The following is a 22,085-nucleotide window of genomic DNA, read 5'->3' as shown; positions in this document are numbered from 1 at the left end:
TGCTGTGGTTAGCAATATGGAAACAGAGGCCGTCAGAACTGCAGTGGTTAGAAGAACTCGTCTGAGACGGGAAAAGAAGGAAACCTGGGAGGGGGTCGGGGTAGCTTCTGGAATTACCCACACACACACACACACACACACCAAAACACACACACCCACCCACCAACATGCACATGCCAAAGTACCCACACACACACACCCACCAACACACACACACACAGACACACACCAAAGCCCCCCCCCCCCATCCCACCTCTCTTACCCACACACACGGCCCTCCTTCCACCCACCCTAACTGTGCAGCTAACCACATTCTAGGTAGGGGAGGGGGAAGGGGTAACAACGTCTGGGTTGTTCAGTGTTTTACTTGGACTGATGTTCCGTCGGTTTCTATGACATCCTTCAAATATCACGGCCCCTGACAAAACGTCACACACACACTGACTCTGAACGATGACTGTGTCATTATCCTTTGAGAGCGGCACTGTAAATAGAGAGCAACACACACTCTTCCACACACAGCCAATGGGCTTAATGAGCCCTCATTCAGAATAACCAACACGTGGGCCTGGTGTGGCGTGTGTGTGTGTGTGTGTGTGTATGGAGTTTGTGTGTGTGTGTGTGTGGAGTTTGTGTGTGTGTGTGTGTGTGTGGAGTGTGTGTGCGTGTGTGTGTGTGTGTGTGTGTGTGTGTGTGGAGTTTGTGTGTGTGTGTGTGTGTGTGGAGTGTGTGTGTGTGTGTGGAGTGTGTGTGCGTGTGTGTGTGCTGCCAAACTGTCTCCAGTCCCACAGACGATGGGGGAGAGACTGTGACGTTGCCTGCTCACAATGCTGACATGTCCCTCTTCACATTCCGGCCTGGCTAACGTCCCCAGATCTGAGGCCTTTAACGCAAATTGCTTGGATAATGGATGTTTCCAAAAATATAGCGGAGGAGGCAGGCCGGCGAGTGGAGGGAGGGAGGGTTTGGCGGAGTGCCCGGCCTGTGGGCGCCCAGCCAGCCCCTCTCGCCTGGCTCTGCCATCCCCAGTCTCTCGGCCCGGGTTGTGTCAGCTAGCCTGCCACCCGATACCTCCCTCCTGCATCCTCCGACTCACACTGAGCCCTGCTCTAGCTCGCCCCCCTCTCTCTATACAGGGTCACATTGAGCCCTGCTCTAGCTTGGCCCCCTCTCTCTATACAGGGTCACACTGAGCCCTGCTCTAGCTTGGCCCCCTCTCTCTATACAGGGTCACACTGAGCCCTGCTCTAGCTCGCCCCCTTCTCTCTATACAAGCTACTTTACAGGAGAAATTCCATGAGCTTCCTATTCTCTTCTCGCCTCGTCTCATCCTCCTGCGCTGTAGAACTCCTCTGGGCTACTGTGCGGAGATATTTCACTTCAGGGAACGTCTGGAAAGCTTCATATGTTGGAAAATGCTACCTAATGCTTATTGATTTACATTGTCATGAAGGGAGTCCATTGTTTGCAGCAATGGACTGTTCTGGCCGCTGTCCTCCGCTGGCTCTGGTCCCTGTCTCTGGAGGGGCACGGCTTTCAGGTTGTTGTTTCTGAGGCTGCTCACCGCTTGCGTTCAGTGTACGTACTTGTGAGTGTGTGAGCGTGTGCACGTTTTTCCCGGGCGTGCATGTGGACGCGTGTGTGTTGGGGTGCTGAAACGTTGCGTCTCTGGTAGAAAACTCAGGGTGGGGGCAGAACAGTAACCACAACCCTCCCAGCAATCTCCTGCACTTCCACAAAGATTACAAAGTGTCAAAAAACTGGGCTCCGGTTGTGCTAAATGTCTGTGTGCCGACTCCTACAGACTTATAATATCTGTCTGTCCCACAATTTGGTATTCCACCCTTCCCTACCAATATCACCACGACAGAACCCTGGGTAGAGCAGGAGCAATCGGGCGAGTTAGTGATCTCCGAAGCTGACAAACGGGGGCAGATACTGAGCTCACTGTGGGGCAGGGGCCTCTCGGAAAATAGAAAATGCTAAAGCAATTATGGGCTTACGGTACTGATGTGATGGATTGACTGAGATTTCAACAGCGAGAAAGAAAAACTTCTCACAGCACATTACCGCTCAGAGCTACACCGCATTCATCTGGAGTTGGCGCAGGAGAAACCTGCAGGAAATTGGGAACCTTTTTACCCACAAATACCTTTTATGTTAGAGAAAAAGACACACTGTATAAAACCACTAGAACACATACACTAATATATCCCTCCCTCTCTCTCTCTGTCTCTCTCTCTCTCTCTCTCTCTCTCTCTCTCTCTCTCTCTCTCTCTCGTCTGGATGTTGTTCTGGTGTGGAGCTACCATGTGTGGAGGGCACCAGTAATTTGACTCTTGCACTGCAGAACACACATGTACACATGCACACATACACATCCTTAATTGACTTGTAAAACACACGAAAGCACACTTTATATGGACCACATTTCAGAGCAGTTTCACGGGATTCGATATCAAGTCATTCAAAAATAGCAGTTCTGCCCTCGCCACTCTGTCTTTACATCCATCCAAGAGCAGTTTATATTAACCAGATAAAACAGAGTGGCCGTATCAAAGACACCCGCCAAAGAGGCTCGATGAGGGTAAAGCGTAGTGGGAGGTAGGGCAGGGCTGTCTGAGAGGACGAGGCTTCTGGTTGGTGGAGCGGAGGCCGCCGTGTTGCCGGGCGGTTGCCGTGGCAGAGGGAGGAAGTGAATCAGTTGAGTACAAATGCCCTCTTGGTGAACTGACAGCTCAGGCCAGGGTGCTACTTCTGAGAAGGACCCGTGATCCTCACATGGCTCTCTTTGTTGTCAGAGACGCACGCCGTATTGGACCGTCCCCTGGCCCATAGCTCCCCCCCCCTCTCTCTGCCCCAGCCAGCCGTCCAGCGCAAACACAAGTGGAGACATGATGTATGAGTGGGGCTGCTGTTGACCTGGTGGCTGGGGGTGGGGGCGGGGGGGGGCTGAGGCTAGGGGCAGGCAGCCTTCTGGAGACCTCTGCCAGCCGCTTCACACCAGTCTGTTTGGGCCAGTGGCAACGGGAGTCGCAGACACTCAAGCTTTCAGAGCTTGTGGAGCTGGAGAGGGGATGTGACTTTTCACAGCTAGTCCCCAAACCCTGCCCGGACCCGTCTTCTTGATGCATGCTAGCCCTGGGTGGAGGAGAGGCTTGGTCTGGAGGCTGGAGCGGACAGACTCTTCAGAGTCTCTGTAGGCCTCCGTGGGGAGGGGGGGGGGGGCATGAGGCCTGCTCACTCTTCACACCACCAGCCTATCCTACGGCTCCCCTCCCCCCCCCCCCCAACGTCCATCTTTTCAGAATACTTGGACCGTGAAGTTGGAGCCAGGACTGTACTTCAGCAGGAGAGTGTTTTCAGACTTTCTGCCTTTGTGCAGCTGTGGGGGGGTGCAGACCCCCCCCCCCCTTGCTCTAGTCTTTGTTACCGTGGCAAGGAGTATCTGATGGTACGTCAGGCGATCTTATCCGAGTCTGAGTGCTGCGATCTGAATAGGATCTCAGGTGAAGGAATGCAGGTGTGCCCCCGACATGAGTGTCACACTCGTGTCTGTGCCGCACGCACCTACTGCACCATACTGTGGCACCTCAACCACCTTTAGTCTTTAGTCTTTATTCTTTTCATTTAGCAGGAGGATGTTTGAGCTTGTTCCTAAACATTTGCACAGTCCCTGACAGAGCGAATGGATTTGTATATAGTGAAAGAAAGCCCAAACTCCTTGCTAACCCTATCTTTAGCCAAACCCCACCTAGCCCTAACCCCTGGTTAGCTTTAGCCAAACCCCACCTAGCCCTAACCCCTGGTTAGCTTAAGCCCTAACCTTAACCCCTAGGAGTCTCTATTCAGCCCAGGCCCTAGCCTCTAGCCATAACCCTGCCAAGCCCTAACCCATGCCTAGCCTACGCTCGCCTGCTTATCCGTTTTAACCTCAGATTGCTGACAGATATTTGATATTTCTACCGGTCCTGGGGGACCCATTAAATCCTTTGTATCTGAGCATTAGAGGGAAGGGGATATAAATCCCAACTGTGCGTCTGCCATGGGGCTGGCCTGTGTAAATAAGATGCCTTTCCATCTGCTTCTGCAGATTCCAGAGTATTCTGGAACAAACTGGATGACATGGCCATTTCAAAGAAAAACAAGTTGCCAAAGCATTCCACGTGTACTCCTGATGAATACCCCCACAACACAATACCCTCAACAAACTCACCTCATCCCTGCTGTGGTGGTGGAAGGGATTAGAGGGCCAGGTCGGTGAAAGTGGAGAGCTCCTGTGATTGGTCCCCACCCCCACCCCCCCCCCCCCCGGGGCCACCATTGTGAGAGTGGGTAATTACAGAGTGGGGCTAGTGGCTCCCGGCCGTGTGTGTTCCAGAGCCTCCCAGTTCAGGTCAAGGGAGGACCTGGTCTGTGGCTTTCAGGGCAGGGACACACAGGAACACCTAATTGTGGGATTCACGATGTGTTTGTGTGACTGGAAGACAGAGACAGGCGCTGAGACTGGCAGTCAGATGAAAGAGAGAGTGATGGATTGGCAGGCAGGGAAAGAGAGAGTGATGGATCGGGGGAAGGGGGGGGGGCGGCACAGAGTCACAGCCTTCAACTCAGAGAAACGGACCCACGCGACACATTAGCGTGCTCCTTTTCCTTTCCCACGTCAGTGACATCAAATGTTAGCTTTGGTGCAGGGCGCGGAGCGATGGGAAGAAGAACAGTGATGTTTTGGCTTCAGGGCAAAGAGACATTCTGTACCTCAGAGCTGCTCCTCAAGCGAAAGGGGCACAAAGGCCAACATAAACGAGAATTTAAGCTGCCGTGTCTAGGATGCCTGAGGAAAAACATCAAACCTACCCGTCCCCCTCACTGTCTCACTCCCTCTCCTTCTCCCTCTCCCTCTCTCTCTCCCTCTCTCTCCCTCTCTCTCCCTCTCTCTCCCTCTCCTTCTCACTCTCTCTCTCCCTCTCTCTCCCTCTCTCTCCCTCTCTCTCCCTCTCCTTCTCCCTCTCCTTCTCCCTCTCCCTCTCTCTCTTCCTCTCTCTCTCTCTTTCCCTCTCCTTCTCCCTCTCCCTCTCTCTCTCCCTCTCTCTCCCTCTCTCTCTCTCTCTCTCTCCCTCTCCCTCTCCCTCTCCCTCTCCTTCTCCTTCTCCCTCTCCCTCTCTCTCTCCCTCTCCCTCTCTCTCTCTCGCTCTCTCTCTCTCTCTCCCTCCCCCTCTCTCCCTTTCCCTCTCCCTTTCTCTCTCCCTCAACCTCTCCCTCTCCTTCCCTCTCCTTCCCTCTCCCTCTCCCTTTTACTTTCCCAGTCCCTCCCTCCCTCTACCTCTCTCTCCCTCTCCTTCCCTCGCCTTCCCTTTCCTTCCCTCTCCTTAACTCTCCCTCTCTCCCTCTCCTTCCCTCTCTCTCTCTCTCCATCCCTCTCCCTCTCCTTAACTCTCCCTTTCTCTCTCTCTCTCTCTCCCTCTCCCTCTCCCTCTCCCTCTCCCTCTCCCTCTCCCTCTCCCTCTCCCTCTCCCTCTCCCTCTCCCTCTCCCTCTCCCTCTCCTTAACTCCCTCTCCTTAACTCCCTCTCCCTCCCTCCCTCTTTCTCTCTCACTCTCTCTCTCTCTCTCCCTCTCCTTAACTCAGCCTTTCTCTCTCCCTTTCTCTCTCCCTTTCTCTCTCGCTCTCCCTCCCCCTCTCCTTCCTTCTCCTTCCTTCTCCTTCCCTCTCCTTCCCTCTCCCTCTCCCTCTCCTTAACTCTCCCTCTCCTTAACTCTCCCTTCCTAAATGTCCTCCCATGATCTAAACCTGCGTCTCAACACTAGGGCATTGTACGGAGCTTCTCTCCTAGAAGCTATGATTCATATATTGGCAGCGGCACCTCTTCTTCAGGTCCAAGTCTTCCTCTTCCTCAGAGCTGGCCTCCTTTGTCACAGCACATCCTCTGTCCATACCTCTAAAATCCCATTTGGACGGAGGGAGAGGGGGAGGGAGGGAGGGAGGGAGGGAGGGAGGGAGGGAGGGAGGGAGGGAGGGAGGGAGGGAGGGAGGGAGGGAGGGAGGGAGGGAGGGAGGGAGGGAGGGAGGGAGGGAGGGAGGGAGGGAGGGAGGGAGGGAGGGCACCATTGTGGCACCATACTGGCAGACTGTACCAACTGTATTATATTTGTGTAATATTTGGAGATTCAAGAGTCGCATTATAATTTGTATTCATTCTGCATGAGATCCAAGAGTCAGTCTAGCAACATTGTTTCTTCGTTTCATACGTGACTGCTGTGTGGTACAACAATGCTGCCCCCTTCTGGCCAAAGGTGGAACAGATTTGTCTGACGCTCCCCCACTACTCTACTAGTTCTCACTTGATGTCAAATATATACTTCTGTTCTAATTGTTTATTTATTTTTTTACCTTTTACATTTATCACATGGAAGTGGGAAAAAGTTACAATCCTCTAAATATATATATATATATATATATATATATATATATATTTATTTATTAGCATATATACACTCACAGACACACACTTCTGGGGAAATATAAACATGAAATATTAATGGATGAAAGGATGGATGAAAGGATTTCTGCCTGCTGAAAGGCAATTGCAATGTCCACGATTCATGATTAATTCAATTCAGTTTATATCAGCATTAATGAGAATCTGCACAACATCTGTTCATGTCACACATGTTGGTCTTTGATCTGACCCATCTCTCATCTCTCTCCTCCCTCCCTCCCTCCCTCCTCTGTGTGTGCAGAACTCCCAGATGCCGCTGTCTTCCGTTATGAAGGTACTGAGATGAAGCGCAGAGGAGCCCTGCTTCTGCCGTGCCTGGAAGTCTCGACTGACGCTGGATCCTGCCCCCAGAGCACCATGCCCCTTCTCCCCCGATAACCCCTCCCTGGAGGACACCATCTCCCCCCGCACACCTCGTCTAAACCATGGCAAGAGAGGCACAGCACACCTACACCGCCATTCCGGACCTAGACGCTGAGTCCAAACCACAGAATGAGGGCGGCACACCAGAACAGCTCAGTGAGAAAACCGCGAAAGAGTCTTCAGAGCCCTTCCCCAGTACAGGCACGGAGGCCCCCGGCAGAAGGGCAAAGTTTGTAGAGAAAGAAAGGGACTATACCCAGCAGCGAGAGGCTGTGATACGGCCCCAGCAGACAGGGAAGATTGACTTTAAGTCACTGCAGAACAGGCCCAAGTTCTCCAGCGACAGGACTTGGCCCGGAGGCAAGGGGAACCCCCAGTCCCCTAACGGGAAGAGTCGGAACCGGGAGAAGGGCAAGCGGGCGGGCAAATCCGAGCGAGGCAACCCACAGCAGCTTTACAGGCTGAGCATCACCAACCCTCGCTCCAACCCCACCATCGGCATCGCCTACCCCCAGCAGAAGGTCTCCCCACCCAAGAAGCTGGAGGCGGGCCGTGGGCCCATAACGGGCAGCTACAGGTTCCACGTGCCCAGCATCCCCGAGCGAGAGGCGGAGCTGCAGCAGGAGGAACTCAGTTACAGCCGGTGCTTTCAGGAGGGATCCTCTTCCAACCTCACCTCCCCCGGTTATACCTCACAGCCTCTGGGCGCTGCAGGGGCGGGGGCTCCCATCCACCAGCACCCGCCCCAGACCCAGCTTCAGCAGCAGCCTGGCCACATGGAGAACAGCACCACGCAGCCTGGTAGCCAGCTCCTCTTCCCAGACTTCCCACTGAGTGTCTCCAACACGTGGCAGTCTCCAGAAAGGCCTTTCAACAATGCGAACTACGGGATCTCGACACACAAGTCCTCCGCTTCAGCAGAGGGCAGCAAGGCAAGCACTGGCTTTGTGCCTCTGTCCTTTCAATATGGATACCAGTTGTTGGAGGACTCGACCCCCGACCCATTCCCTTGTGAGCAGAACCCTCAGTCCCAGGACTTTATGGACTCAACCCTGGGTTCTGGCCAGGTGGCCCACGCCTCCTTCTCCTACCAGGCTTCCGGGGAGAGCCAGGAGGGGATCCAGAACAATGATCCGTTTGGTAATGAGCAGTCGGAGGACAGGTCTACATACCCCCACCCTCCCCAACCTGCGCAGTACCTGCAGACTCCACCGGGGGCAGCCTCCTCCATGCACTGTCCCAGGGGAGGGAGTGAGGACTCGGCCAGCAGCGAGAGCTCCGGGTCCAGCTTCCAGCCGTCAGAGCAGAGCGTCCCCCCGGAGAGGTCAGAGGCGTACGGACAGGCCAACAACAGGGACGTGGCCCTCGCTTCAGGGAGCCAGAGGAGCTGCCACGCCAAAGACACGCCCATTGCCTCTCAAAGAACAGTTATTCAGGGCAGTGGGCACCATTCCAGGACCATAGCACGGGGTCCAAGTTCCCAAATGCACTTTTCCAACAAATCCTTTAACAGCCCACCACTCAACAACGTCCACATGGGAGAAGTGTCGTTCGATAAAAGCATCAAGGTCCACGGCAGGCAGGCGCACGCATGGGAGAGGCCTCACAAGGCTTATTCAACTGCAGAGCACAACTCTTTGCCTTATGCCAACATGAATGATAAGTTCCAGTTTCAGAACCAGGCAGCACTCGACCCAAGGCCAAAGGCTTCCAAAGACAGTAGGAATGCGTGGCAGCAGATTCACCTCACCTCCGCCATGCCTAACCAAAACAGGATCGAGTCAAGCGGGCAACTGGGCAACCAAAAAAGTACGTATTTAGTGTCCCCCTCCGACTGGCACGATGACAGTAAGACGCAGAAGAATGGCTCGTTGAAAAGCCCCAGCTTGTTTAAAAAAAGAACGGAAGATACTTTCTCAAACCCTCGGCAGGAGAGCGTCAAACAGAGCTGCAATACCATATCATCTTTCAAAGTAGAGACGAGCCACGCACAGGTCTGTGATTCCAAAAATAAGCCTGTCTTTTTTGGATTGAACCAATCATTGGCGGCAGCATCGTCAGCGAGAGGCTACGGTTATTCTCCGTTACAGGTCCCGCCCATGGGGCTAATGATGGTCTCCCCCTACGAGTCGCCCTTGCCCTCCCCCGTCCATAACCCTGCCCCCAGCAGCACCTGTTCCTCCCTCTCCCCAGCCTCCACCAGCCCTGTCAATCTGAGCTCTGAGGAAAGCCAGATGTCCATGGGTCAAGGGCCTCCACCCCCATTTTATCATCAGCACCAAGTGAAGGCACAGGTGCCTTCTGACCTCCACGGCACTCACCATTTCCACCCGGACACCTCTAGAAACCTGCCGTACGCCCCGGAGAGAGCCAAAGATGACATGATGAGCTACCTGCACAGTAACGGACCTCCAAAGCCTGCTATGGAAGGCAGTAAGGGCTACATGGAGGGCTTTGGAGTCGAGCACCAGCCCCCTCCACCGCCTTACTCCGCACACCAGCTCTTGGCCACGTCTCTTGCCACGGCGAACCTCGACCAGCTGGACGTGCTTCTGACTTGCAAGCAGTGTGATCAGAACTTCAACAACTTAGCCTCTTTCCTCGGTCACAAGCAATACTGTGGACAGCACGCGTTTGGCCCGAACGACTTCAAGGAGGTCTCAAAGATGGAGGACTCCAGGAAGTTCCACACGGACGTCAGTAAAGCCTCGTCGTCGCGCGGTGGCTTATGTGAAAACGTCCCCATTCCGAGGTGTCCGTCTGACCTTCATCTCTCTCTGTTGGGCCTCAACCGGAATGGAGAACTGATGACAGACAGTGAAGCAAAAGTAGACAGCAAGGAGGATCCAATGAAGCTCAGCTTGTTCTCTGGGCCAGGCACCATCCCCGTGTCCCTTCCCGACCTGGAGATGGAGGATGCCAAGTTAGACAGTCTGATCACAGAGGCTCTCAATGGCCTGGGTTATCAATCGGACAATGCAGAAATAGACAGCAGCTTTATAGACGCATTTGCGGACGACGACCTGACCACTCTGAAAGTCATGTCCAACAGACAGTCTGTGAAATCGAAAGAGTCAATTGTGATTGAGAGCAAAAGTAAACAAACCACAGAAGACGACAGGTCTTTGACACAAGGAAAATATATTTATGATTCAGACGCTGAGAGCTTGGAGACATATATCAAGCACACAGAGACTAAACTGGAGAAGACATCTCTGAATTTGGAGCAGAGTGAGAAAATTAACATCAAAAAAGAAATATCTCATAAAAATTCAAGGACTGCCTCTGGGGAAAAATCCAGGGAACACGATAGCAAAGTGAAAGAGGCCAGGAAGCTGTGCAAGAGTGAGGATGAAATTGGCAACACTTCTAGGTTTCTCTTATCCAGCAAGTACTCTGAACGATGTGGGGTGAAACGCCTCCAGGAAGCCTCCTTTTTGACCGGGGCAGCCTCTTCCCAAGCCTCCACTGGAAACAGAAGCTCTCCAATGCAGAGGGCAGCAGCTCGGGAAAGTAAACGGAAGAGAACCGGCGGGGGTACGTGGAGCAAAGAGCTCATTCACAAGATAGTTCAGCAGAAAAACAAGCTCCACAAGCTCCACGTGAAGGGCACCAAAAACCTCCAGTTCTCTCTGGTGATGGAGCGACTGACGCCCGCCTGTCAGAACCCCGCGTTCGGAGAATACGACTACGTCTCCGACTCCGACGACGAGCGCGAGCCCGTGAAGATCGCGAGCCAGGGTCGCCTCAGCCAGAGCAGCCGTTGCAAGTACACCTACACCAAGGAGTGCAAATGGCGGGCGAGGAGCGAGAGGGACCAGGCTGCGTGGAGGCACGAGTCCAGGGAATGCTTTGAGGTCAAGAAAAGCGAGGACATCTCCCTGTCTTCGGAGAAACACGACGCCCACCAGAGGCTCCGGAGGAGGAGCAGCCGGTCGTCCTCCAGCAGTGAGCTCAGCACGTCGGTGAGCATCTCCAGCGACAGCATCGGCAGCCCCAAAAGCACCGACCGCACTGACTCTGACTGTGAGAAAAAGGTCGATTTCAGGAGAAGGGATTCTCCGAAGCAGAAAACCTACGAGAGATCGCCACACAAATTATGTAAGGAATCCAGCACACAGCTAGCACTGACCTTCACTAAGTCCACCAAGAAGTATGGTGGTGATAAGATGAATCCCTTTTTAAACAAAGACCTTTCAGAGACCATAAAGAGCCATCAATCCCATTTTGACGATGTTGATTCCGTGTCTGTATTGCCGAAGACCAGGGGTGCAGTCAAAACCCATGACATGTGCAAAATCCCCGACATATCCACGGGAGAGAAGGACGTTTCAGAGAGTAGCATCGCTTTTGTTTCTGACCAACACACACCACTGAGAGCGAATGTGATGACCTTGAAATTAGAATCGACACGTTTGGAGTCTCCTAGCACTGATCGTAAACCGAACCAGCTCGAGTCATGTCCTGCCACCATCCACAAGGAAAGTGAACCTCATTACAAGAATGAAATGACCACAAAGGGAACACCAGGGCACAGAAGGGAGGAAGGTGGCCCTCAAACCACACAACAGAAGGCCAAACTGTCCGACACAACAACGTTTGAAAAGTGCGGTGACGGCGCGTACTCCATGAAGGAGCAGACGACTCTAACCAGTGACTTGGTCCCCAAGTCGACATCTCTTTGCAGCGGACTGATGGATGACATGTGCCTGTCTCCTGCTGAGCTTCATGTGCCTCTGACGCAGAAGGAAACCTCTCATCTCATCCCATATCCACTGGAGCAGGACCAGACTCTCATCAAATCCCCTCTGTCCTTCGACACGTCGTCCATGTTTGGGGACCTCACGGTGCCTGGGTTCGAGAACGGCCTCTACACAGACATGCCCCTCCATAAAGTGACTTTCAACTCGTTGGAGAGCGCAAATGACAAAAAAGAAGTGTACTCGTCGTCCTACTCTCCCTTCCTGGTCCAAAGAGACTGGGGTCTCATGGTGGACGTCAGCCCCATGCTTCCGGACGAGATATCCGACTACAAGGACGAGAGTGAGAAGTCGAACGAGAAGAAATCCGACTACGGTCACATCCCGCTGTCTCTGCCGGACAAGATCATGGCCTACAACGGGAACCTGAGCGGCTGCGTTTCCGAGGACGAGCTGGAGATCAAGAGAATAGTGACAGAGTTGGAAAGCCAGCTCCAGACCACCAAGCCGACGGCCCTTCGTGAAGAGGCCCCGAACCACCTGAAGATGAGCAAGTTCTCCCCGCTGCGGCTGGGAGAAGACACGGAGAGCGAGGAGCAGGCGAGCTGCCCAGTACAGAGCATGCCCGTGGGGGTGTCAACCATCCAATCAGACACCTTCGCCGAACCGGGCCTACCTTGGTCCAGCCCGTTCCACTTTGAGCTCATGGAAGGACAGCACAGTCCACAGACACTGAACCACACCGACCCGGGGGTCCAGGAACAGCTAACTGAGAAGGAGGACGATGAAAGGGATAGCTCTCTGATCCCTTTGCATTCAGACACGGATCGCCAGACCAAGAGGAGACAAACACCAGAGGGTAACGAAGAGGGCCACAGAGACACATCAGAGGAGATTCTTGAAAGGAAGATGTATGCCGAGAATCTCATGAAAAGCCTGGAGGTGATTTCAGATTCCGTTTTCAAAAAGGACCCAATATCATCTAAACAGAAGCAGATAGCGCTGCCACGGGAACAGGTTTCTGAATGTCAAACTCCCGCTAAGTGTGAAGATGAAAAGGAGGCCTTATCTCCGGACAAGGCGAATATTGAATTCCTTCTAAATGAGACTCAGCAGCCTCTGCCAGCCAATACGTCTGACATGAAGCAGCCTCTCTCGCTGCGGCAGAGTGAATCTGTTGAAAACGATGGGTCGCTCTCGAAAGTCATATCAACTGAGAAGCATAATCAGGTGAGCGTGACAGTATGCTGCCTAGATGAGAAAACGGTTCATTCCCAAGTGGCAGAGCAGACCAGTGAAAACCTCTACGAAGGGGACCGTGAGCAGGGGCACCCCGAAGACCGCACTGAATATTCGGATCACTCAGAGCTCCAATACATTAACAACCACAAGGAGCTAGAGGAAGCGGTGGAGGGCCTAAGTCGTATCAGTCGGGAACCCTCAGTGGACTCAATGGAGGAAGGCCCACAGACATCTGAGTCTGAGGGCTTCACGTATGAGGACAGCCAGCCCGTGGACACCAATACTGACGAGGCTGGTTGCGGGTTGGCTTCTGCTGATGGAGTGACAGAGATCGATCCGGTGGGTGTGAAAGATCAAGCCTTGACCGAAGAGGATGCGAACAAACAGGAAGGACTGATCGAGCACGCTGCTTTCCAAAGCTGTTCTGAAACGGGTCCTCAGACCAACCATATCGCCATGGAAATAGTGACAGACGCGCCGTGCAGTCCGCTCTTGGAACCCAGTGCAGAGCATGTCAGCCAGCGCTCCCCCTCTTTCCTCAGTCAACCAATAGGGGGGGAGGCTTTGAATGAGCAGGAAGCTGTCCTGACAGTTGATGTCTTTGCACCGGTTACATTTGGGGATGACCCAGAAACCCATTCTCGACGCGGGTCCGTTGAAAAGCAGGAGGAAGAGGTGGAGAAGGCCGTCGAAGACTACGATGCCCAGCTTCCCATTCGTCTGATGGCAAGTCCTCGGATCTCAGCCTACATACATGCTGTGGAAAAGGAGGTTGATCAGGAGGCCGCGCCCGCCCCCAGCCCTCCACCGGCTTCCTCTCCTTCCTTCACTGACGCCTTCTCCTCGGAGACACCTGCCACTCAAGAAGATCAGTGTCAGTCTCAGAGCATATGCCCCAATATAGACATTAACCATGACCCAATGGAGGATGCACAGTTCCCCAGGGAGGACCCTTGTGATGAGCTACACACCAAAGGGCGACTGCACAACAATGAACTTTTTTCGGTGCCAAAGGGAACGGAGTACTCGTTAAGCCCTACTCATTTGGGAGAGGGAGACAGGGAGCCCCCCCTCCCCTCTCCGCTTCCTCTATGCACCACAGCCGAGGCACCGGAAATCTTGGAGGATGATAAAAAGAGCGACGCGATTTATGATTTCAAACTGAGTCCATTGAACTACGGTGACAAGTCTGACGAGCCCCCGGAACTGAACCAGTTTAATTACACCCCTGTTAGCCCAGATAACACATTTGAAGAGCAGGAGCCTGACATAAACCGCAGCCCCAAGGGTGACCGTGGGCTGTACGCTCCTGCAAGTCATGACATGGCTCTGATAGCAAATCGAAGGCAGACAGACACAGAACCAACAGTGTGCCTAGAACGTTCAGCTGAGCTAACTCCAGCTGGGGAAACGGTGGACAATGACGGCGGCGTCCAAGACTGTCTGAAATTGACGTGCATTGCCCTTGGCTTCCCTCTGCAGAGCAACACACCCCCTGCGTCTACTGGGGACATCAAGGAGGACCTGGACATGTGTCACGATCCCTTCGAAGCAAACGGTTTTCTGCACATGCACATAGACCTTTTGGAGAAAGTGGAGCCCGAGGCCTTAAGTGTGCAGCAAGGTCACTGTGAGGCTCCTCCTTTAAAAGACAGCACCTCAGAAGGCCAGTTGACTCCCCAAACTGTCCTCATCTGCGACGATGAGTCCAAGAGGCCCCCATCGTCAGAGTTAAGGGATAAACACCCAACAGAAGAGGCTGTTCAGAGCGTACCCAGCCAACATCCAGATGAAGACACCACACAACCGCACAAAGCAAGTGTGCAGTTGACAGCTCCACTTGGGAAAGTTCTGTGTGAAATATGTTCCATGTGTTTTAGGACGGTTGCAGGATTGAAGAGACACAAGGCCATGAAACATTTGGTGAGGACAGACAGGAATACACATTTGGAGAATGCCACATTGAGTCATCAAGGGAGCATGCTCACCAGCCAACATCCACACACTGCCGAGACAGGACATAAAGATGATTCACAGATCAGTTTGCAAAAAGAAAAAGTTGAGATCATTGCAAATCACTGCCCTGAGACAAGTAAAAACCGTCTTGTAGCTAAACAAATAGAAACCGATTCAGTCCTGGAGAACGCTGCGACTGAAACACACATGGCGAGGACAGGGAGCCAGCAGAGGGGGCAGACAAAGACCAAGAAGAACCCCAAAACATGCAAAAGCAAAAACAGCGAGGTGCAGGTCAAACCGGACCCTTTCTCTGACGAGCTTCTAAACATATTGAAGACCGACATCTTACAAGCCATAACCCCCGACTTCCAAACCCGGGTACAACAGGAGTGCCGTCAGTCCCCCAAGATACAAGATGACCTGAGCTCTCACATTAAACACAGCCTCGTAGAGCCCAAAGAGGCCCCACTCTCCGTGGCAGTGGACCGACCCTTTGAAGATATATATAAATGTCAGCCAGAGGAGACTGATCTAGCCAGCCAGAATGCAGATGTGAATCCAAATATTGCTGACTCAGAGGTGAAATGTGGGCCACCAGACATTGCCAATGGAGCACCGGAAAATGGGACGGATGTCAGTAAGGCTTATGTTGTTTTCATCAGCAGGAATGGAAGTGCACAGTATGACGTGTCTAAAAAGAACTTTGCTGATGCGAAAGCGACAGGAGACCGGCAGGGTGCGTGCGAGAGCCTGGCCAGGGAGATCATGGGAGAGGTGGCACTGGAGATTAAATGTGAGAGGAACAGCCGTCCCACGGATGAAGATCCCCTCTCCTATCTCAAATCTCCCCGTGATAGCCCTCCTGGTCTGAGCCCTGACCTGAAGGCCTTCCTGGACGACGAGAGCTCCTTCTCTCAGCTCTTCCCCAGGGACGAGGACACGAAGAGAAAGAAGTGTGCGAGAGTGTACGGCAAGAAAACACAGAAGCAGACACCGTTTCCCGGATCACCTCTGCCCCCCGACTACCCCCCTGACGATGTGTTCCCCGAAAATAAAGAGCAGCATCCGAACAACCAGATGAGTGAACCATTCGAGTCTGTCTCCTGTGCAGCGGAAGTTCCACCCACGTCCTGTCCTCTGCCTATCCTGGCCTCCTCTTCACCATATCCCGAACAGCCATGTGTCACAGACAGTTTGCCTCCCCTACCCAGCATTGACATGCAGAGCACCAGAACCACATTCCAGCTTCCGGAGATCCAGCTCTTTGACTCGAGCAAGGACCCCTTAGCGTCCGGCCCCTTGGACACCGACGACGCAGAGACCAAAAGGGCTGACAAGACCAAGAAGCCCACAGAACGCAAAGGCAGGAAGCGACAAGACGGCAGTGGCCTTAAGATCAAAGATAAACAGTACAAGTGTAAAGTGTGCTTCACCTGGTTCCTGACCCTGGGGGAGCTCAACTTCCACAAGCTGTCCCACAACCCCTCCCCTCCCCCCACTTGCTACATGTGTGTCCAGAGGAAGTTCAGCTCCAGGGAGCAGCTCAGGGACCACCTGAGGGAGAAGCACGCCAAGAACAAGGCCGGGATATGGACCTGCGGCATGTGTCTGAAGGAGATCTCCGATGTCTGGATGTACAACGAGCACCTGCGCGAACACGCCACCCAGTTCGCCCACAAGGGCCAAACGCAAAGCTCGATTCTGGGCATGGCGGGTGGCATCATGCAGGAGACCGCCGTCAAGAATTTCATCACCTCCATCATGCAGCGACGACCCAGCAAGGCCAACAGAGAGGCAAGTAAGAGCAGCAACAAAGACCAAGCGAAAGCCACCCCTGAGACCGGAGGACCGGAGCTGAAGACCGCGGTGCCTGCTGAGCCCAAAGTTCCTAAGAATAAGAGCACCAAAGGAGAAGGAGGAAGATCTAAACAAAGCAACCTGACCCCGCTGGAAGTGCTCCACAAGACCGACACTGCTCCCAAGAATGTGGAGATGCACCCCAACTGCAAAGACCCCTCCAGGGACTGCCACCACTGTGGGAAACAGTTCCCCAAGCCGTTTAAGCTCCAGCGCCATCTGGTGGTGCACAACTTGGAAAAGATCTTTCTGTGTCACAAGTGTCCGGTGTCCTACCAGGAGCCGCAAGACTTGAAGGACCACCTGAAGAACGAACACGAGGTGGTGGACGAGGCCGACTCGAAACACACCACCCTCTACACCTGCGAGCTGTGTGCAGACGTCATGCACGTCATCAAGAAGTCATTCATATGCAGCACGTGTAACTACACCTTCTCCAAGAAGGAGCAGTTTGACCGTCACATGGAGAAGCATCTGTCCGGGGGAAACAAGATCTTCAAGTTCCGAGGGGTTCTGAGACCGCTCAAGGTGTCCACCTCCAAAGAGAATGAGAGCGAAATGCCGTCCGTTAAAAAGAGGAAAATCCAGACTGAGAATTTTCAGGAGAACAGCCCAGACAGTGGGATTTCCAGCATAGCCTCGATACTCTTAAACCAGTCCTCTGAAATGCTGCCGATGAAGCATGCGATGCCCACCGCGGAGGACTCCACGCAGACCAGTGCGACCGAATACCACGCTGGCGCCAACGATGCCAGCGTCAAGACGGAGGACGTGGCGGAGGACTACTCCGCCCTTCCGGGTGAGCGGGAGCGCCCCGCCTACACGGCGGCCTCGGATCCCGAGGCCCTCTCAGCTGCTATGCCCAAAGCGGAGGACGCCGACCCCAGTCCCTCGGGGAAGCTGGCTGGTGAGGAGACTTGCCAGCTCCAAGTTGCCCCAGAGCCATGTGAGGTGAAGGAGGAGGAGGAGTCCCACGGCGTCCTGGAGGAAGCCCCTCCGCAGTGGCCGATGCCGAGGGAGAGCGTTGAACACGGCGAGGAGGGGGACGGCTCGGTGAGAGAAAGGCGGGATTCCGTGGAGGGCGGACCCCCGTCGTGCGCGAGTGAGAGCGAGGAGAGGAAGAGCGAGAGGGGAGAGTCGGCCACTGAGGAACCCAACGAGGAGTTGTACGTGAGCGTCCTTGAAGGTCTTACGAAAACCTCACACAAGACGCCGGACCCGCAGGTCGGCCCTCGCCAATCGCTCGCCGTCGTGATGGACCGGCTGAGCGAGGACGAGCAGGGTCACGTGACCAAAGCGAACGAAAACAAGCAGAGGGAGCTGCCCTCACCTCGCGCCAACGAGCAGCCGTGCGGTGGCAGCCTGGGAAGAGACCGAGCATCTCCAGCCAAACCCGGTGACAGCACCAGGAACGGCTCCAATACCAGCCCCAAGACCACGGAGGCCACGCCGGTCCTCCACCCCAGGCTGGCTTCTCAGGGCCCGACCTCCAGCGAGGACAGGGAGTCCGTGAGACAGCAGAAAAAGAGGAAGGAGATCAGGTCGCCCCATGGCCAGCAGAGGGTGTCCTCACCAGCTACAAGAGAGAACCTCAGCCTTGACGCCAGACCAAAGAAAAAGTTTCGCCCCAACAAGTGCGAGAGCCCGGCCGTGCACAGGAGATCGGACAGCCCCAGCGACTACCCGGTGCTGTCGTCGGTCAGGGACGACGTGGTGAGCAACAAGATTGTATCCCAGCAGAAGACCCTGGGGCTCAAACTTAAGAGAGCCCCTCTTGACATCTGCACACCCAAGAAAATGGAGATCGCCCATCATCTGAATGGGGATTACCGAGTCAAGAAGGGGCCAGTGGGCCGGCCTCTTCACTCCCCGGTTTCTAAAGTGTCTACACCACCCTTGAACAATTCCTTGAACAAGTCGAGGCCTAAGTCAGGGGTCAGGTCAGTGGACAGCCAGTCCTACAGGACGGCAGAGTCTCAGAATAATCTTCTGAGCCAGCTATTCGGTCAGAAGCTCACCAGTTTCAAGATCCCATTGAGAAAAGACACTTGATCATCAAACTTAGGGGAGGGGGGTGATGGATCTGTGAACAAAAAACTGTAAAGCTGTTTCTGTTACCGATAACCAAGACTTCTTTATTATGATCAAGATTGCACGGCTCTGTGAAATGTTATTTTGAATACGTATTTAGTCACTTTATGTTTTCTCTTGTAAAGGTGTTGTTATTACACAGGTCTGAGGGAGTGATGGCAGATATGAGTTTGTGAGACTAGAATGAATATGTTCATTGGACAAATCAACTATTTCTGCTCATTTTTATTTGAATGTTAACTGTTTCAGAGACTATATTTTAATTCAAAGAAAAGTAAAGACAAAAAAGAATACTTGAAAATAGAACAAAATATATTTTCTCCAATAATGCATGTGAGTCTCACAGTTCACCACACATTTGAAGAGGATATTGATTTTTATTCAAAACCAACTTACATCCTGAACAACCCTAAACATGGCAGTGCACCCTCTCTACATGCTTACAAAAATACTACTTTATTCTTTAAACTGTATTTTTTTTTTACTGTACTGCATTGATATTCATTGTATTAGCTTTGTTTGTATAAACATAAACTGGTGCTATGTTGTTTTTTGTTTTATGGTAATGTGAATACTGATGTTCTCTAACTGAAGGGAACATGAGATCTGTAGCAGTAACATTCATCCAACTGTCTGTACTGGTTCTCTGTAGTTTCTTGTAAAAAAAAAGAAAAAAAGCTAAAAATACTGTGTAAACATGCCAAAGTATTCATCTATAGATCTTTAGGAAAGGATCTTAAGAAAGCTTCCTTCTTCCAAACTCAGGTGCATTGACCTGCATTAGGACCTCCTCCCATGCACTGATATATCCACATACAAAATCTCACACAGTCTTGTGTGTCTGTCCAACTGTTAATAACGGTTATTTTCCATGACGAAAAAGGTGCTTTATCTTGTTGATATGTATCTTATATTGTATTATATTATAGGTAGGTTATTAATTACGGTGCAATGCTCAATGTCAAAGGTTTATTTTAATAATGTGCAACAGAATCAGAGAGAGAAGGGGGGGAAAGCAGCGCCCCCTGTTGGTTTGTAAAGTGGTTTACCAAGTGCCTCTTGTAAAGTTGGTTATTAAAGATCTGTATTGGTCTTTCCTCTTCCATCTCTTCCTTTGTTTTTCACGTCGACAGTGCTGTTCTGTCTCTGCTGACTGCCGCTGTCACACAAACATCTGAACACTGCAGGGTGGCTGTAGCGTTGAGGCAGGAACTGGTGCATGCACAACCTCTACAAAGTCGGCCTCGTTTCTCCCGGACTCAGCACTTCAGTCAGCTAACTCAGTAACAAGAAGACGAGCAGCAACGTGTCTCTGTGCCACACAGGGAGACCAGACACACCCGAAAACACTCGCATTGATCCAAACCAGATGTCCGCAGGTTGCAAGCCGAGGAGCTCTGTGAAGTGGTGAAGTGCCTTCCAGCCTCCCGCACGCAGCGTAGCTGTCCTTACCGTGTGTCAAGTGGCTTCTATTCCTACATGAGCTCAATGCGTCATCACATAGGAATAAAAAGCCATAGGACACAACGGCAGATTGGTTGAAACTCGGGCGGAGGGGAGGGGGGGGGGTAAAGGGGGAAGGGGGGGGGGGTAAAGGGGGGAGGGGGAGTCATCCACTTCATGACCCGCCGTCCTGAGAGTAACAGGGGAATGAGAAGAGGGGAGGATGATCGATGGAGTGGGAGAGTGAAAACAGACAGACAGGGAGAAAAGAAAGGAGGTTATTTTTCTTGCTCAAGGACTCAACGCTCAAGGACCCAGGTTAGAACAAACGGAGGTAAAGGGCCTTGCTCCTTTGAGTCGCCTCTGAGGAGCGTGTGATTACCTCCCCATCTCCCGGAGCGGAGATAGGAGAAGTCGTAGGAATGTGAAGATGGATTGCATTCTGTCGTCCGTGATCCTGTTGTCAGTGAGAAGCGTCTTTATCGATCCTGTGGGACTGCGACTCCTGTCAGGCATTTGAACTCACCACTGCTTTCATGAGCCCAGGGCCACCTCTCAACATTCCTCTATTTATTTACAAGAGACTTCATTCTACAGCTCACTGGGGTTTCTTCAGTATGTCATACTACTAGACCTTTGAACACACACACGGTTTGACAAATCACACAAAAAAAAAAAAAATCACAGTATTTCTTTATATCATGAAACTGTCTGTCACCAATGAAAATGAGAGAAGTGCACTTCAGCAGCTACCTGACAGGAAATAGAACCCAGACCGGTCTCATGTCTGGGATGTCAGGATGCAGGATTGATGACTCGCGCGGATGACATTTCCAATGACAGACCAGCAGGGTAACTTGACGTATGCAAATGAGGCGCCAGCGATGTGTGTCATATTGAGCCATCGCCATAGAAACCTGAGTGACACGGACACGCGCTGCCTTCGGGTTATCGAGACGGTTGGCGTCACCTCGGTCGCATCGAAATATCGGCGCTCACGATCCTCCACGTCATCCTTTACCTTAATGTGAGCGCGTCCTTGGTCTCCGTCTGCGGACGGACCCCCGGAGAGGGAGACCCAGCTGCTGGGGTCAGGTGAACGCTGCGTTAAACGACAGAGAAACGCGATTTCACAGCCTCGCCAGATAGAGGTGTCAGAGGGTGGGAGCCCGACTCAGCCTCCTGTCAGCCTGCCTGCTATCCTCTGATCTGGGAGGGGAGTCTCGGGAGACACAGACAGGCGGGAGCGTAGCAGGAGCGCTCGGCACTTTGAAGTAGAGTGACATTATCAGTAAGTCGGCCTTGAAATAGCATCTTCTTCCTCTCGATCACTCCGTCTTGGCGTCTCTCTACCCCGGGTTTCCCTCTCTCTTTTCTTCCTCCCTCCTTCACCTGTGCTGCCACTCTCGTGCCCCCCCCCCCCCGTTCTCACTCAGCCCCCACCCCCCGCCTCTCTTTGTCTTTCCGGTTTCTTTCTTCTTTCGCAAACCCCCGCTCACTACCTCAATCACTCCCCACTCCTCTCATTTCTGCTTCCACTCGTCTCTCTCTGCCTTTGCCTCTATTACTGTACATACTCCTCCTCCTCCTCTTCTCTATCTCCCTGCATTTGAAATATGTCCCCGCTCTCGGCTCCCTCCTGCCCCCCCTCCTCTGCCCCCCCCTCCCTCCTGCTGCAGGCGGTCTCCGAGGGGGGGGGGGTGGTGGTTGAAGATCAGGGCCAGATACAGCGGCGGCCCCGCTGGTCAGACTTAATGACACGGAGGTTGAGGAGAAGGAGGAGGGCTTCAGCCATCGCAGAGAGGGAGGGAGGGCGAGAGACGCGGAGATGGCGAGGAGCGAAAGGCACGGAGACGTGGGAAGAGAAAGACGTGCAGGGAAGAGGAGAACGACGGCAGACACAGTGGAGATCCAACTGAAGAAATTGGGTG

At 53.0% G+C, this 22,085-nt stretch overlaps 1 protein-coding gene across 1 annotated transcript in view; it reads left to right on the top strand.

Moving 5' to 3' along the window:
* znf469 (zinc finger protein 469) overlaps nucleotides 1–19,804 on the top strand; it is a 163,206-nt gene extending 143,402 nt beyond the window's left edge. The window contains exon 6 of the mRNA XM_084672391.1: nucleotides 6,741–19,804. Within this exon, the coding sequence (XP_084528517.1) occupies nucleotides 6,925–18,672 (11,748 nt within the window). The 5' untranslated portion in view covers nucleotides 6,741–6,924 and the 3' untranslated portion in view covers nucleotides 18,673–19,804. The remainder of the gene's footprint in view (nucleotides 1–6,740) is intronic.
* Nucleotides 19,805–22,085: the final 2,281 nt, after the last annotated feature.

This window comes from Hypomesus nipponensis, chromosome 14 (assembly GCF_054491055.1).
Source record: "Hypomesus nipponensis isolate SF chromosome 14, ASM5449105v1, whole genome shotgun sequence".
Taxonomy (NCBI): domain Eukaryota; kingdom Metazoa; phylum Chordata; class Actinopteri; order Osmeriformes; family Osmeridae; genus Hypomesus; species Hypomesus nipponensis.
Note: the sequence above shows the minus strand (reverse complement) of the source record. Positions and strands in the feature narration are given on the sequence as shown.